The sequence below is a fragment of the Platalea leucorodia genome (genome assembly GCF_965183815.1).
Source record: "Platalea leucorodia genome assembly, chromosome: 4".
Taxonomy (NCBI): Eukaryota; Metazoa; Chordata; class Aves; order Pelecaniformes; family Threskiornithidae; genus Platalea; species Platalea leucorodia.
The window spans coordinates 63461578-63477212 of NC_138826.1; the positions used below are offsets into that span (position 1 = coordinate 63461578).

General features: G+C 41.2%; 1 protein-coding gene across 4 annotated transcripts in view; it reads right to left on the minus strand.

Annotated features, from left to right (window-relative positions):
• Window positions 1-15635, minus strand: part of DGKI (diacylglycerol kinase iota) — a gene marked incomplete at its 5' end in the record, with an annotated part of 114390 nt that overhangs the window by 20465 nt on the left and 78290 nt on the right. For all 4 annotated transcript variants that reach the window (XM_082309235.1, XM_082309234.1, XM_082309232.1 and 1 more), the window contains one exon: window positions 10339-10364. In XM_082309235.1, coding sequence (XP_082165361.1) covers window positions 10339-10364 — 26 coding nt within the window. The remainder of the gene's footprint in view (window positions 1-10338; window positions 10365-15635) is intronic.

Genomic DNA, 15635 nt, shown 5'->3' on the forward strand with positions numbered 1-15635 from the left:
GAAATCTCATTTATCAGACAGTGCCTGCGACTGTCCAGCCCTTTCTAAGACACAGCTAACGCACTGATTCAGCACTTGGAATTGATATGCAATCTGCATTTCAGTGCTGGATGTTTCTTACTGGTTAGTGGCAGCTAATAAAAAATATGGGACATTAAAGCTTTGGTGTGGGTCCCCCAGAATTTGAGCCTCAGTGTCCACCACCATCTCCTGCTAGATTTGCTCAGGGGAACTCTTAAGGAACACCTGATGAAATACTGCCTTGCTCAAACCTTGCTGAGCTGCTAATGAAGAAGAAACTGCAGCAGAAGGTGACATCATGAAATTTCTTGAGAGTTATTAAATTTAACTTGGCCTATCATTAGCTTCCAGAATATTTCCAGCTCTTTATTGCTGTTGTGGACTTTGTGAAATTCATAGAGTCAGACATTTAAAGTAATTACTGTTTTACACGTTGAGAAGTTAAAAGCTGACCCTGACTAGAAGAGGGCTTTTACACAGCTGGAGTCTTCTGAGCTCTTAAAGATCAGCTTTACAGAAATGATAAGAAAACAAACCCTCGTTCTTAATTTCCCACTAGTTTTATAAAAATCAATAATAACTTCTATTTCAATCACTCAAAAAGCTACACTGTCAAGTGAGTGTGAAGTCCATATAGATTATCATTCAGAAATACATGCTTTTCTCTGTAAACAACAATTTGCTTGTAATAGCTTTGTACAATCTAGTAAAGATCAAATCTAATCTGAAAAACTGACAGTAACATAACTTACCCAGAAATATACAGAACTGACTTTTTTCTACTCTAGCCATGATCTTCAGCCTTGGCCTGCAGATGAAGGGGGTGGAGGGCACCACGGGGAATTGGTTTGTGGACTACTTCCCCCCCGAGATGACTATGAAAAACAAGCATCTATGAAACAGAGCAGCACATACACTCAAGATTTCTGAAGGGTCTGCCAGTCCCATAGAAAAGTTTTAGGGATCCATGGTGAAGAAAGGCTGCAAATCTCTGCATTTGAGCTTTTACAAATGCTTTACCTTTTCCCAATATTTAACTTGCTTTTAAAGTTACAGAGAAAAAAAACCCTTTAAAATACATATGCCAAACTGTCTACAAAACTGAGAAATTAAATTACAAAATTAATAACACTTTGTTAGAATGACTGTGAGCTTGCAGGTCTTTGATCTACAGACAATCTCTAGTCTCACCAAAGCTGATGATGCTTAAACATTTTGCTTTGAAGCTAAGATGAGTGAAAGGAGCAATTAAATGTTTCTTCATGTTTTTTATGCACCTGCAAGTACTGGAAGCAACTACCGAAGACCATGAAAAAAAGTAAATGGAAGTTAAGCCTTGTGGGTTGAGGGGGTCTCCTGGATGCTGGCAAAAACCCCAGAAACAAATGGTTAAATCTTTGTCTTGGTATAAGAGAGGCAAAAGGCTAGCAAAAATAAAAGCAGCAAAAGCAAAACATCCACTATGAAGACTTGCTTGAACTTCTTCTGCACAAGAAAATCACATCTTCTGTGTTCACTGAAAAAGGACTTTACCTCAAACAGTTGTCTGACTCTTACAACCAAATTTTCCTCCCAATAGAATAGGGCAAAGGTCCACGAATATAGGCTAACTAGCTGGGACAAAAAAACTGCACCAAGCCCCTATAAGGGACACACACGCCCTTTGGAACCTGTTATTATAACAACATACTACTTGTGCCAAGATAAGGACACAAACACTTGGTCCTATCATAACCATTAGGACTGAATTTTTCCTTATAGCTGTGCACAGCAAAAGCTGTGTTCAGGCAAAAAAATGTCCATTTTCATGAGAATACCCTGTAAAAACAGCCCATGTACTGCTGGGGAATCTGCCTGAACATAAAGCTTAGTAGTGCTGTTTGATAGTAAGACTCTTGGATATGTCTGTCAGGTGTTAACCTCCATCTTGTTGTCTTTTTATGTTGATTTTTACCTCAACATTAAACTAAAGCTGACATATAGTAAAAGAAAAAAGTTCTTGCACCAAACAGAAGAATATTTTTGCACAATTTTTAAACTTTGGTGCTGAGCAATCAAAATGGAACATCTTCAGCAAAAAGATGGCTAACAGACTGGGAGAACAAGTTTCACATTTCAATGTTCAAGAAAGAGGCTGCATTATAACTAAAAACAAGGGACATTTTGATGAGGAACTTGATTGCCTGTAAGCCTGAAGAGATATCAACTTATAAACAACAGTTACAGCTTAAAAAGAAAAATAGTCTTTCACTAGCCATTTTAGAAACTCTAGCCCTATGTGTCAGCAACATCTGTTTCTAATCTAATGTCAGCCAAGAGAAGAAAGATGCTGGCAGTCTACATCTGAAGGAGCTGTCTAGGATGGGAATGGGGAAAGGTTCCTGGACTTGCTAGAGAAGTTCTGCCTCAGTCCAAAGGCTGTATACAAACCATGATGCAAATATGACAGCAAAAATACATGCAGTTTAGAGGCTTTCTGCCTAGAGCATAGTATCTCTTGTGCTGGCTGAAGCAAAGAGTCATTGATTCTTAAAATTTTTCCAAAATGTATTTATTTGCTGCCACTACCCACTATCCTAAAGAAACAGGTGGTAAACAAGATTTCCCCACAGGATTTCAGCTTTGGGAAAAGCTTAGGCTTCTTAGGGAATCTGAGAGCAACAGCACCAGTCTAGGTAGCTCACAACAGCAGTGCGGTGAGGCACTACTTCCATGAAAGAAAACCAAATAAAGAGCCTGAGAGCTCAAAATGCTCCCAAGAGACCAATAAAACCAACAGTGCGGCAACCTGCTGCAACCAAAAGCTCAAAAGCACGTCAGCTGAACAGCAGCCAGACACAGACAGTCTGATGACTATTCAGCAAGGGGAATATTATGAAGGCCTTCACACAGCATCTCGAGCTAATCCATCTGTACAGGAAAACATGTGCATAAGCACACATTCTCCTGTGGTTTGAGAGACACTTTTGAAGCATGCTGGCCCTCTGAATAAGTCATACCTCAATAACATCTATTTCTAGGATTGCACAAAGAGGTAGAAAACCCTTCTAAACATTTGTGGGTTGTCCTTTAGTTACAAAAGCACCGCATCCTGTGCGGATTCAAAGGAGAGAACTGACACAGTTTTGACTGCATCTGTTTGCCTAACTTGGGAATAAGACAAGAATTTTAACATGCAAAAAATAATCCGTTACTCAGGTGGTTATAAATATGCATTACAAACCCTTTCCTTTTAAGAATTTTAGATTCAAACAACACACAGCATCAAACCACTGTTTAGAAAGGAAAGAAAAAAAAAAAGTAAAAATAACTATACAGGCTTGCTGAAGGGAAAGAAAGGCTAAATTCTCACTTACACAGAAGTCCCTTCATACAACTCTGGAAGGATAAAGAGGCTTTCAAGCAGATGTAAATTACACTCAAGCTGCCTTTAAGGCCCCATTTGCACTGTCAGACTAGTTTAAAGGTACTTTGATGCCAATTAGAGTCCACCCTGAATTGTTTATGTGGCACTGGTGCTGAGCTGAGAGTGCAGTTGATAGTTAGGAGTGGAAGTATTCAGACCCTAATGCTGAACTTTTCCTGCAAGACCGTTTAACTCAGATTTACAAAAGGATGGGATGTCCAGAAAGAAAAAGGACTTCCTTTTTAAGTGGTCCAAAAACCAAGAACAGTTGCAGATAAACTAAGTACCATCTGGCAGACATCGTCACTTTTTTCCTTTCCTTTTCCCTTCCACCATTTTTATTTTTAAGCCAAGACAGGAACAATTAATGTCATTTTCAGGAGTGATGTGGTGGAGGAAAATGTCTCTGATCAAGCAAGAACACAAGGCAGGGAAGACTTTGGCTGACTAATGCAGCCACTTTATCAATAGAGTGGCATTACTTTGGCAGGAAGAGAATTCTAGGTAAAATAATAAAAGATTTATTTTTTATTTAAAAATAAGAAGGGTAGCAAAAAAAGGAACATTGTAGGCTACACTGTTCCTTCCCCTTCCCTGATTTGGTGGACCATTACTATCACAGACACTCCTACCCCAGTCCCTTCAGTCTTTTGCCACTGCAAGGCTGGCTGCAGTGACTTTGCCTGGCAATATCTAAGTAATTCTTCTTCAACAAGCTAGGGCTTCACAGTAGGACTAAATAATCTGAAAGTCAGTTCAAGCATTTATTTGCTGGCCAGAGTCTTCGGTGGGTGGAGCAAATTGTTTTCTTGTTTTACTTTAACAAGTTGCCACTCTTATCTGACCGTGAGCAGCCTCCATCAGAAACAAAAACCAGGACCAAAGTAGGTTGCAAGGTTACCCAGGGCTTCTGCTTGAAAATAGGTGCCCTGATTCAGACAACGCATTCCTTACTCCTGCTTCCTCCTGAGGGGAAAGGGATAATGGCAGGGGCCCTCTGGAAAGAGACGTTTCCCATTTTTCCTCTGCTACTCATTCAGATGCCCACATCTGCCAGACCTCTTCCTCCCAGCTGCCTACTGACCCCTCAGCCTGCTAAGATGTGATGAGAGGTGGGGTGTAGGCACCTTTTAAAGGTTTTGGGCAGAGAGGACCTCCCTCAGCCCTAGAGAAGTGCTTTGACAGAATGCTTTCTCTTGCTACGGGTACCACGGCTGTGCATCATTACCAGCCTCTGCTGAGCTGAGTAGCAAATGAAAAAACTCAGAGCAGATCCCCAAGCAACTGTTGGCTCAGCTGGCCACAGACATACTTTCAAAACACTATCCAGGAGAGCTTTCTTCCCAAAGTGGCTAATTAATCAAAATAAATACCTGCAGTCAGGAGCCCCCCCACTGTACTGTCTTTGATTTGTTCAGAGAAAGCATTCCAAGACATCTCAATTTGTTGCTAGGTAAACGGCTGCAGCATCACCCTGAAGAACATAGCTTCTCAGCTGGAGCTGCATGAAACCATCACTCTGTCTTTTGAAGGAATCTGGTGTACAAAACAGAGGTGCCTTTTTTTTTTTTTAATTCTACCATCACTGAGATGTTTGGGTTTATCTGTAGTTCCCTGCTTGTCCTTTTATTCAGGATGGCAGGATGCTTAAAAAGCTCTTGAGGAAAACGTCCCTTTGCAGACTATGACTAGCAAGACTAGTGGGCAGTGACTTCAGAAAGAAGAAAGGAGGTTGAGAGAGTGAAGTCCATGTTCCCACAGGCCGACAGGGACAACAGGAAATCCCATGTATTGGAGGTCCCAGGAAGTGTTCTCAGCTCTTGTGCTCTTTTCTGGGGCTCCTACAGCCATCTTCCTTCCTGCATCCGTCCACACCTCCTCTCTTTAATGGAGAAGACAGCACTGGAGCAAATACCATAATGCGCAGGACGTTGTGCCTCCAAGGCAGGAGCAGATACCGTATAGCAAAGCATTTTACTGTATGGGATGGAGCTGCCACTGCCTTCCATGCACACACTTGATCACTCCCTTCCTTATAATTCATACAGCAGCTGTCTCCATCCAGAGGGATATCTAGAGACAGAACTACACCTCCTGCCCAAGCTTCCAGTTTGAACCCGGGCCAAGCAATCCCTGTGGAGAACTCTTCTAATAGAGGCTAATTTGAAGGTCACCATTTAAACCCACTTTACTTCTAATGCACTCCTGGCTCTGCACAAACCCCTCCTAAGGACAGGGTATCCAGACTGGATGACTGGATGACAAGTATCATCATGGAACCACCATCTGCCAGAATCTGAAAGATCTTTGAGTGCCACCATTCATCGTTCTAAGCAGAAATATCATCCTTCATCTTCACCCTTTGTGTCATACTATGACGCTGTAATAAACAACTGTCTCCAAAATTTCTCTTTTGAGTATATTTGCCTCTTGTCTTAATTTCCCAGTTGTCCTCTATTCCCTCATGAATTTGGAATCTATTGCAGGAAAAAAAGAAAACAAACAACAACCGAGTTTAATCACAGCAAAGCTTGCTAGAAGTTATGCTGATGCAGCAAAAAAGCATGTTGGCTAGAAGCAAACAAGGCAAAAAGTCCGGTTTCATGGGTTTATAGAGAAACAAGAACAGCAAGAGACCAGGGACATAAATATTTGGAACCTCCTGTCTCCAGATCAGAATGCAACTCAGATGCATAAGTACTAAGCGCTGCTAGGGTTGACTGCTACTTGAGATGCATTAGTATAGCCACTTAAAACTTTGAGTAGTTCCATCAAAGGCAAGGTTCCTCTATTTGAAGTTAGGCAAACAAGTATTGAGATGCATCAGCTCCAAGTTGCCATTAGATAAATAACATGCCAATGTCCACACACCACTCAAGAGCCATTAGATAAATAACATGCCAATGTCCACACACCACTCAAGAGTTTGCTGTTTTGGTTTTGTGGTTTTTTTTTTTTTTTTTTCAGAAGACTGAAATGGAAATGGAACCCATTTTTTTAAGAGCATTTCCCTCAGTTGCTCAGGCGATGATGAAGAACAGCCAACTCAGTTACACAGGGTAACCAGAGAATGGTAAAGATAACCCAGATGAAGCTAGACCAAAGGTAATGTAAAATATAAGAATATTATTCAATGTATTAGCATTGGAAAATTTGCCAACAGATTTCTGCAGGCCAGCTGTGAATAAGAGTGGGCAGGGCATCATCTAGCATACATACAGTGTACAGTGCAGTACTGAAAGGTGCTGGATGAAGAACAGTTTGGTAAACCTCAACCATTCACCCAACAGTAATCAGGGAATGAGTGTGCACTGGCCAGGCAATGCATTAGAAGTCTGCATTCCCATCACAGTACCATACCTGATCTAGAAACAACGGATATGTTTTCTTTCAATAACCTCCAATGGCTTCAGGCTTCCTAAGCATAAGACGGGGATTTTTATAGAGTAAAAATACAGCAGGTGGTACCATTCACTAACAGGGGAGCTGCCTGTCCCCTCCCTCATGACATCCACCAGGTTTTCTGTGGCCTTGCCACTTGCCCATTGTTGACTCTCAGCTAGTCCCAACACCCAAAGGAAGACCCTTGTCCTCCAAGGCTGCAGGGCACGTAACTGCACCAGGGCCCACCTGACGGAACAGGCAGCCCTCCCATTTCATTCTTTGCAGCCATCACCCTAATTCCCTGCCTAAACTACTATGCTTTGGTATTTACTTAGCTTGTTCCATTTTGTCAGTCAGTTAGGGAATTTGGGGGTTAGGGGTTTTGTCTGCTCTTTTTGTGGTTTGTTTTGTTTTTAATTAAAGAAAAGGAAAGAAGAAGATGGATTTCACTCTTTAGTTATGCATTTCCTAACTACCTGTACCAAGAACAAAGACACAAACCTTCTAAAATACTTAAGAGATTTGGTTTTTTTTCTTTTGAAGTTTCAGATTTTCTAGCAGTGCTGTTTGCCTTTCTGTGCCAATTAAAATGGCTGTGTTTTGTAACTGATAAAGTTGCCTTTAACACGTGCCCACAACAAGGAGCATTGTGTGCTGTTACAATTGTTCAGTAGATGCCCAGTCCCAGACAGATGGTGCTTTATCCTCGCCCTCTCTTCAAGACAGCATAATGCATTGTCCTGTCAGGGATTAATGGAAGTGCCACTCACATTAGATGCTAATTCTGGTAGCAACTCTGTTGCTACACTACAGATGCTACAGCTACTGCTTGCAACTAATGCTTGAAGCAGACAGTCCACACTAAGGAGAAGCAGAACACTCAGAAACCAAAGCGAGGAGTACAATGCAAGAACCTACGCAGAATGCAACCTCTTGGTCAAGGGGAAAGAGACGTTTGAAAAGGGAGACAGAAAATCAGCACTAGAAAGGTGACCCATAATAGGGAAGAGCAGCTGAAACACGGGACATAGTGTGATGCCAGTGAGGGTAGCTTACTCTACAGTTGGATCTTGCCCCATTGTGCACCCCAAAGCATTATTACCTTATAAAACTACATATGAATGTTTAGCATCTTCAATAGGCACGCATTTGTATACTGATTATTAGTGAAAATAAGAGTCTCAAAACTGACTCCTGGATACCTACTCCAAGAAAAATATACTAAGAGAGGTCTGCATAAACACCATAAAAAGACAATTCAGAGAAGTTTTCAGCTCTGTCGTGGACCCTCCTGTTTTTGTTTAGATAAGAGATTTCAGATCCAAGACTATTTTTAGATGCTTCCACACATGCATAAAGTGGGCTGAGAAGCACCTAGGCTCAAAACAGCTTGTGCTACAGCACTTTTGTCACATTTTCCTTCTAGTACTGTGGTCATTTACCATGGTCTGTATGTGGCATAGTGGGAGAGAGGAAATCCAAGTATTGGACCTCTCTTTCTGAAAAGTCACTGGGGCATGTGAAATCTTTTGTGTTTGAGAGAAGCTCCTACATACTTACATGGGTGACAACTCTAGAAGTTTTGTGTGGAGTATCTAACTAATAACTAGCACTATCACATCACTAATTGGTCAAGGGAACATAGGCCTTTCACTCTGCATTTCAGAGGAGGTTTCTTAGGCGAGAAAGGAAAGAAAGGGGAGGAAGAGGCTATTCAGAAATGTTTATCAAACCTGAAAAGCCAGACCCTGGCAGCAGATGGTAGATGGGAAACAGGAAGATTTTTTTAAAAACTAGAACAGTATAAAAACAGTGGAAAGAAGGAAAGCATTATGACAGCAGGAAATACTGAAGTTTAAAGATATACAAGGAAATACATTTCCACTGTCTGTTGCTCCATTAATAGATAAAAATGGAGCAATAGAATAAATGCAAGGGAAATGAAAAAGCAAGAGCAGTCTATCACTAACAAGCTTATGCACTGACAAGCAGCTTGAGTCCAGGTCTTGAAACATTATATTAGACCATAATGTTTTCAAATTTCTTCTGAGGGTTGGAGAAATGGGGTGTACTGTTAACTTCTCACAAGTCTCCAGTACTTTATATTAAGAAGCTGTGGTCATGGTAAAAAGCAGATGAACTATTAAACAAGAAAGCTGCCTCTGGTTCATAACATCAATGAGCTGTAAATCACAGGAAGTTGATAAGGTACGCCAGGAAATTCAAACTGTATACTTCTGCCATTCTCATGCTCTTACTTGTCAGGGGATCTACTGCTATCGGACACTAGGAATGGACTAGACGGCCTAGATATATCTTTGGTCTGACATGTTTGTCCGTTTTTATGACTTACTTTATAACTTTCTTTACTAAGAAATGACATGTCAAGGAGATGGAAGAGAATTTATTAATGACAATGTTTGACAGCCACTATACTGGACTAAAAAGATCTTGGCTGGAACCAAGGACAAGGTAGGTTGATACCTAACTCGTCACTCCACACTCCAAGTGCACATACTTCAGTGACATACTTCCAGGCTCAGACCTCTTTGCACCTATATTTGCAATAGTCCTTACTATTCCCCATCTGGACCTTTCTTGAATAATACTTATTGCATTGTCTGGAAATTTTGCTGATTGTGTAACTGCATACAAATTGAATGCCAGAAGAAAATAGGTATTTTTTTTCTTTTGTGGTCCAAAATAATATTCCAGATTCAGAGCTACATGATAAACTTTCCCCTCTCAGTTACAATCTCCCCCCTTCTTTTTTCTCCATACCTTGTGCAACTCTGCCCGTGCAATTACCACCTCACTTGCAATATGCCTCTGGATTTCAGTACCAATGCAACCATGTACTCTGTAGGGATATTTATACCACCTAGCTCTAAGCACCAAAGTTGGTCATAGTTATTAACCAGCTAGTTAACGCAAACTCCCTCTTTAAGCCCATAGGGAAAGATCAGATCCTTCAGTCTCTTTCAGAGCAAGTATATTACCATAACCTGCAACTCTTGCTACTCAACCCATGAGATTTTTATATGTAGAAGCTCCTAGCGGCACTGAATTCCACACCATGCTACCAGACTGATTTCAGTGTTAACCCAAGATGGGTTCAAGCCTTTAAACACAATCCATTTTCCTCTGCTACAAAGGTACTCTCCTATAAGAGTCATAAGAGATCAGCTCGTCTTCACAAAAACCATATATCGTCCTTTAAGCCCATACATAATTTTTCATAGGCGAAGCCCTATACAGTTGTTTGAGTAAATGGCAAACACTTGCAATAGTTCAGTTTGCTTGAGCAGGATTCATTTTACAAATAATTCAACACAGGCTTAACTTCTACCAGCCCCAACAAAATGAACAAGCACTTCATGATTAGGGGTGAACAAAGTTTGAGCAACAGCAAAGTTTCATTTTTATAAAGTCATTTTTCTCCACCGCAACTGTGTTAAAACACAGCTTACAGCTAGTCTGTAGTCTCATTTTTAATATGCTACTAGTATCTATAAAACACATCTTACCTTGATCTTCTGAAGACACCGGTGACCTGGAATAAAACAACAAAGTCCAGTCAATCTTTGGTATGGAAAGGCCACAAATAACATTAAATGTCACTGTGCGGAATAGAATATGGAGGAATTGGAAGGTTTTATTCTTGGGCTAACTTAGAAGGGAGAGCTGGAAGGCATCTGACAAGAAAAGAGCAGAGACAGAGGGCAGGTTCTGCAGACCAGAATGCCTCTATGGAGTCATGTCCATAAGGCAGCTGGCAGTTGCCCTGTTAAGCAGTCATGACAGGAGTTTCTGTAGGTACTTGGCAAAGAACTTATCTACCACTCTTATTGTTGGAAATAGCTGACATTACTGTTCAGAAAGTCCTGATCCTTCAGAGATTGTTGAAGGGACCATAATTAAGTGTGGGCCAGGAGGAAACCTCACAGCTAGGAGTGGTTGAGGAAATTATAGCTTCGGAGGAACTTGCAGTCATTAAAGTGGCCATTTTTCTTACCACGAGTCAATATGGTGGAGAGCATAAAACACTAGTTGTAATTAATACTAGTTCATGCCATCTTCACAAAAGCAACATAAACAGACCAAAAAAAAAAAAAAAAAAAAAAAGGGTTTGGACAGATGTATGTATACTGAAAAGCAACATAACAGCAGCAACACAAGAGTTACAGGATACCCTAAGCAGTGGCTTAAGCCTCTGATAATAGCCCAAGAGAAGGAGGGGTTATAAAATATGAAGGACCTCTCAGTGACCGTGCTGATGTACAGAAGGGCCCACTGAATTCCAGAGATTTGTGACACAGCTCCCACCACTCAGGATCACACTCTGCATCATTTTGGTCAGCACCCACAACAATGGAACATGAAGAGGTGTAAAGTATTGACCGTCCATTTTTCCCTTTGCTGCAGTAGCTTAGCTTAGCAAAACTGGGGCTAACTGTAGAGCCAAATCTGGGGTGTGCCTTGGTTATTTAGACCAGATTGACAGCACAGAGTGGATTGGACCACTGCCTCAGCACTTCCCCAACAAAGATTTTCAACTGTATATATAGCCTTCCTGCCCAGGTAACAAGGAGTTTGATCCTGCAGTGAACAGGACAACTCATGCTTCCTTTCCAAGATATATTTAATTTCGCACTAAGGTACAAGAAATAGCAAATTACTAAAGATTTAAAAATGTTAGTGTTGCCAGCAAACAGATCAAAGCTGACATAAGAAAAGCAGCCGCAGAGGGGTGAAGGGAAAAGAAGGAACAAAGAGGAAAAGAGCACATGTGTATTTAACTGAGTCAGCAGGGGCTGGGGGTTGGAGGGTGGGAAAAAAAGAGTTAGAAACCCTGGATTTAGAGGAATAAAGGAGCTGAGGAAGGAGTCATGATCTCATTCCATAACAGGGGTTTGAAAATGAAGGTTGAGGGATTAAAAGAAGATATGCAAATATGTAGATGCAAACAGGAAAGATGGAAAGAAAAGAAGAAAACTTTCCTAATGAGGTATGCAAATTTTTATTTTTAAAAAAGAGAGAGATTTAAAAGAAAGAGAGGAAAGAGTTACAGCACAGCTGGAGCAATGGTCACTGTGAAAGGAAAAAATGTGATTGCCTAATTAAGATTCTGACTGTGCAAAAAGCCAATGTGTCTGTATGGATCAGAATTAATTAATCCTCTGCTCCCATTAAATCCTCTGATTGCTGCTGAACATCCTAGGCATGTATCCTGCTCTGCTGCCAACAAGGCCAGCTCTGCCCGTGCACTTCAGCCATGCCTGTGGAAATACAGTAGGAATGCAGGTAACCCAGAGGATTAGCAGGCATCACTAGGACTCCATCCCACTGCTTTGACCAGTTCATTACAGGCCTTCCTCCACAACCCCCAGCAGAAGCCCTTCTGAAGGTCAAAACTCAACACACAGTGTTTCCTACAAGGTTAAACAGTGCAGAATGGGCCATATCAAGAGGTGCGAATTTTTAGGTACTTAAAAATATTTTTACATGCAGGACTCATGCCAGGTTCCTTAGCTCATGTAACCTGACTCTCCACCCATTGCTAATGCAGTATCCCACAGCATCAGTAGAATTTATTCCTTTGTTTTGTTTCTTAATTGCACAGTTTCATCACCTTTCAGATCTTTATGTGAAACAATAAAATAAACAGTACAGATTATCCTATAATTTGGCTCTTCTTTATGCCTGGTAAAACAGATGCCATTAGTTCCTTAAAGCATCAACAACAGGAGAGACACTATTACAATACCACTGCCTTCTCAAGTAAAATATTGAAGGGAGGGATGAAAAATATATTTCTGCATATTTAGTGTGCCCAAAATTAGTATGTATTTTTCAAAATACTACTGCCATGTACCTTTGTTGCATGCCTTGAACACAGTGGCTGAACAGTAAGAAGTCTAACAGGTACTACTGTTGCTACTAGCAGTGTTTTCGTTTGCAAGGCTTCATCAAGCATCTTTTGGAACTGTGTAGACCAATATCCTGAGAAAATAAGGTTTATATAATCGCAGCATCTTGATGTGTATGTATGCACCTCTCTGCCTCACCCTAATAAAGTTTGAGCTTGTTGGCTCATTTCACCCGTCATTAACAGGGGGGTTGGAGACCCAATTCCTGCTTTCACAAGGAAACACAATAGCATAAGCTCAAACTTTCTGACATAGCTGCAAAGCCACAAAGAGAGGTTTTGAATATCTCAGCCACAGGAACGCCTCAACGAGAACTTCCACCATTGGAGATACCAAAGGCTCAACCACAATAAACTAGGCTTCCTTTGTTCCACTACTGACAAAGTATTTTGGCAAAGAGTGGAGAGGACTTTCACCATTCTCCTACAATTTCAGCCCATGTGTTTTAGCAGGGGGGAGGTTTTCCAAAGCATTCAAGTACTGGCCTAACTACACCAAGGGGAGTCTTGCTTGTAACTATAATGTAAGGAAGTGAGACTGCTGGAAAGTCCACACTAATAATGTTGGGCATTTTATGCATTGTCTGGTCTACCCCATGCTTATGATAGGCTCTAAGGGAGGAAAGAAAGTAAGTCTAATGACCTGCTCTAAACCACATACACTCACTCTGCAGCCACAGGGGGCTTTCCTGACAGCAAAAAAATCCAGTGGATGCTCATATTTCCGGTCACACATCTTTCTCTCAGATCTGTCAGAAGTGTGAGGGATATACTATGGCAGCACTGGTCACCAGATGGGTGTCCTGAGAAGGGAGGATTCTCAGCTGCTAACATCCACACATCTATCTAGTGCCTGTCAGCTGCCTTCAGAGTGTGATTCTAGCTGGGTGTTTGACTGTCATAAAGAAGATAGTTATCATTCCCACAACCTCTATGCCCTAAAAAAAAAAAAAAAAAAAAAAAAAAAAAAAATAGAGACAAGCCAGAGATACATCAGAAGAACTAATATGCTGTCAAGATCTGTGGTCCCACCTGGGCCAAAACACTTTGCCAAATGAAATCTTGAAGAGATTTTAATTTGGTTAAACAAAAATCAAACCCCCAAAACCTTCAGAAGGTTCAGACACTGCAATATCCTGTTCTTGGCCATTTCAGAATGGAATCACTTGTTTTTCATATTAACTGTTACTTGTTTCTGGTTTTATCTTGGGGCAAAATTGTAGAAAGAAAGGCTCATCATCCCCCTGCCCTGCTCCCAAGAGAGTAAAGACAGGCCAGATCGTCTATGAGTCTATGATTGGCTAATTAAAGTAAATTACCTCTTCCACCAACAATGCTCTTTCCCCATGCATAATTATGAAAGGGAAGCCGAATTTAAAATATATTCACCAAAGGCATTCATCTGACTTTTCCCCTGCCCTGATTTGACAGATGCTTTATGGAGACCTATTGCTGTAGTGACTAGTTAAAGGGAAGACAAATATTACTTTGACAATAGGGAAGGGGATCAGAAGGGAGGACAAGGGAAACTATGTTATCACCTCTGTTTGCTTTCCATGCTGTTCATACCCCTTCGTTCACTATAGGCTCTGCAGTAGCGTTCTCCTCCTGTTGCACAGTGGCAAGCTCTACTCAGAAGAGATAACAGCACTTGCAAGCCTCAGTCTGCAAGGGGAAGCTGCGCATTGCCTGTTCCACCATTCCTTATGCAAGCAAAGCCGTACCTTTTGTGCTTAACACAAGATGCACAAGGATCTCTCAAGAAAGGAGGTACACATATTTAGAAATGCATAAAATAGTCTGAATAATAATGTAAAAAGCTCCTACTTATACATTCACTAGACACTTCCAGCAAATTGGAAGACTTATGATACTGAAAACATGAGACATGCCCACCTAAAACAGGACTGTGTCTCAGAGTTAATGGTCTGATCCAAAGCTCACTGGAATTTTTCCACTCACTCATACAGGCTTTGGATCAATTGCTGGCAAAAATCTAATCCCCAGTATAGCCAAGACAGCCTTCAGTATCATACAAACCTTCCCCAAACAGCCAAACACTCACAGCTGCTTCCAAGTGCACTCTCCAACATGCAAGCACTAGGTTTATTCAGCAGTGGCAGGGTGGAAGAGGGAATATTCATTTCTAAGGAAGGAAGAGCAGAGACTGTCACAATTTTGAGCCTAGTCAACTGAGGCTTAGGAACCTAGAGAATTACAGCCAGCCTCCAGCAGATGAATTCTAACAAAATTTCAGCAAATGGGTACATTATTCATGAAGACAAAAGCCTCTAGAGAAACAAACCCGGAGCTGATGTAAAGCAGCTATTTTAATCAATAAACCTGTAGCAGAAACCATCTGCACCAGACCTATTTAAAACCAGCCATTTACAATTTAAAGGCCAAATAACAATCTGTGTGCAGTAATTCTGCTGGTTTTTATGACCATTCCCTTTTTCCCCTGCTTAAGCAATGTATTTCTGCAAACTTTCTAATTCAGTCTGACAATAGCTGCCTGTGACCAGGGGAGGGAAAGAGCTTTCAGATTAAACTCATTCCTTCTCATTTTGTGTGTACCTCTCTGCAGAACTGAAAGTGGCATCTCTGTTGGGATTTATTCATATATTCTCTGATTGTAATAGAAGAAAATTTTTAGCACATAAAGTATTTCTAAAATAAAAGCGAGGAAACCCCTCATTCAGCACTCTGTATCAACACCTCTGGGACTGGTGAGTCCCCTGCAGCCCCAGCTGCAGACAGTGCCTTGTATTTTACTGACAGAAAGGCAGAACTGCTTTTTTTCCTGATCCCTCAGCATCTCCTACTTGGAGGCACCCAATAAGAGTTAAGGGTAGTGCTCAGCCTGGGCATCACCATTTTCTGCCACAGCACTTC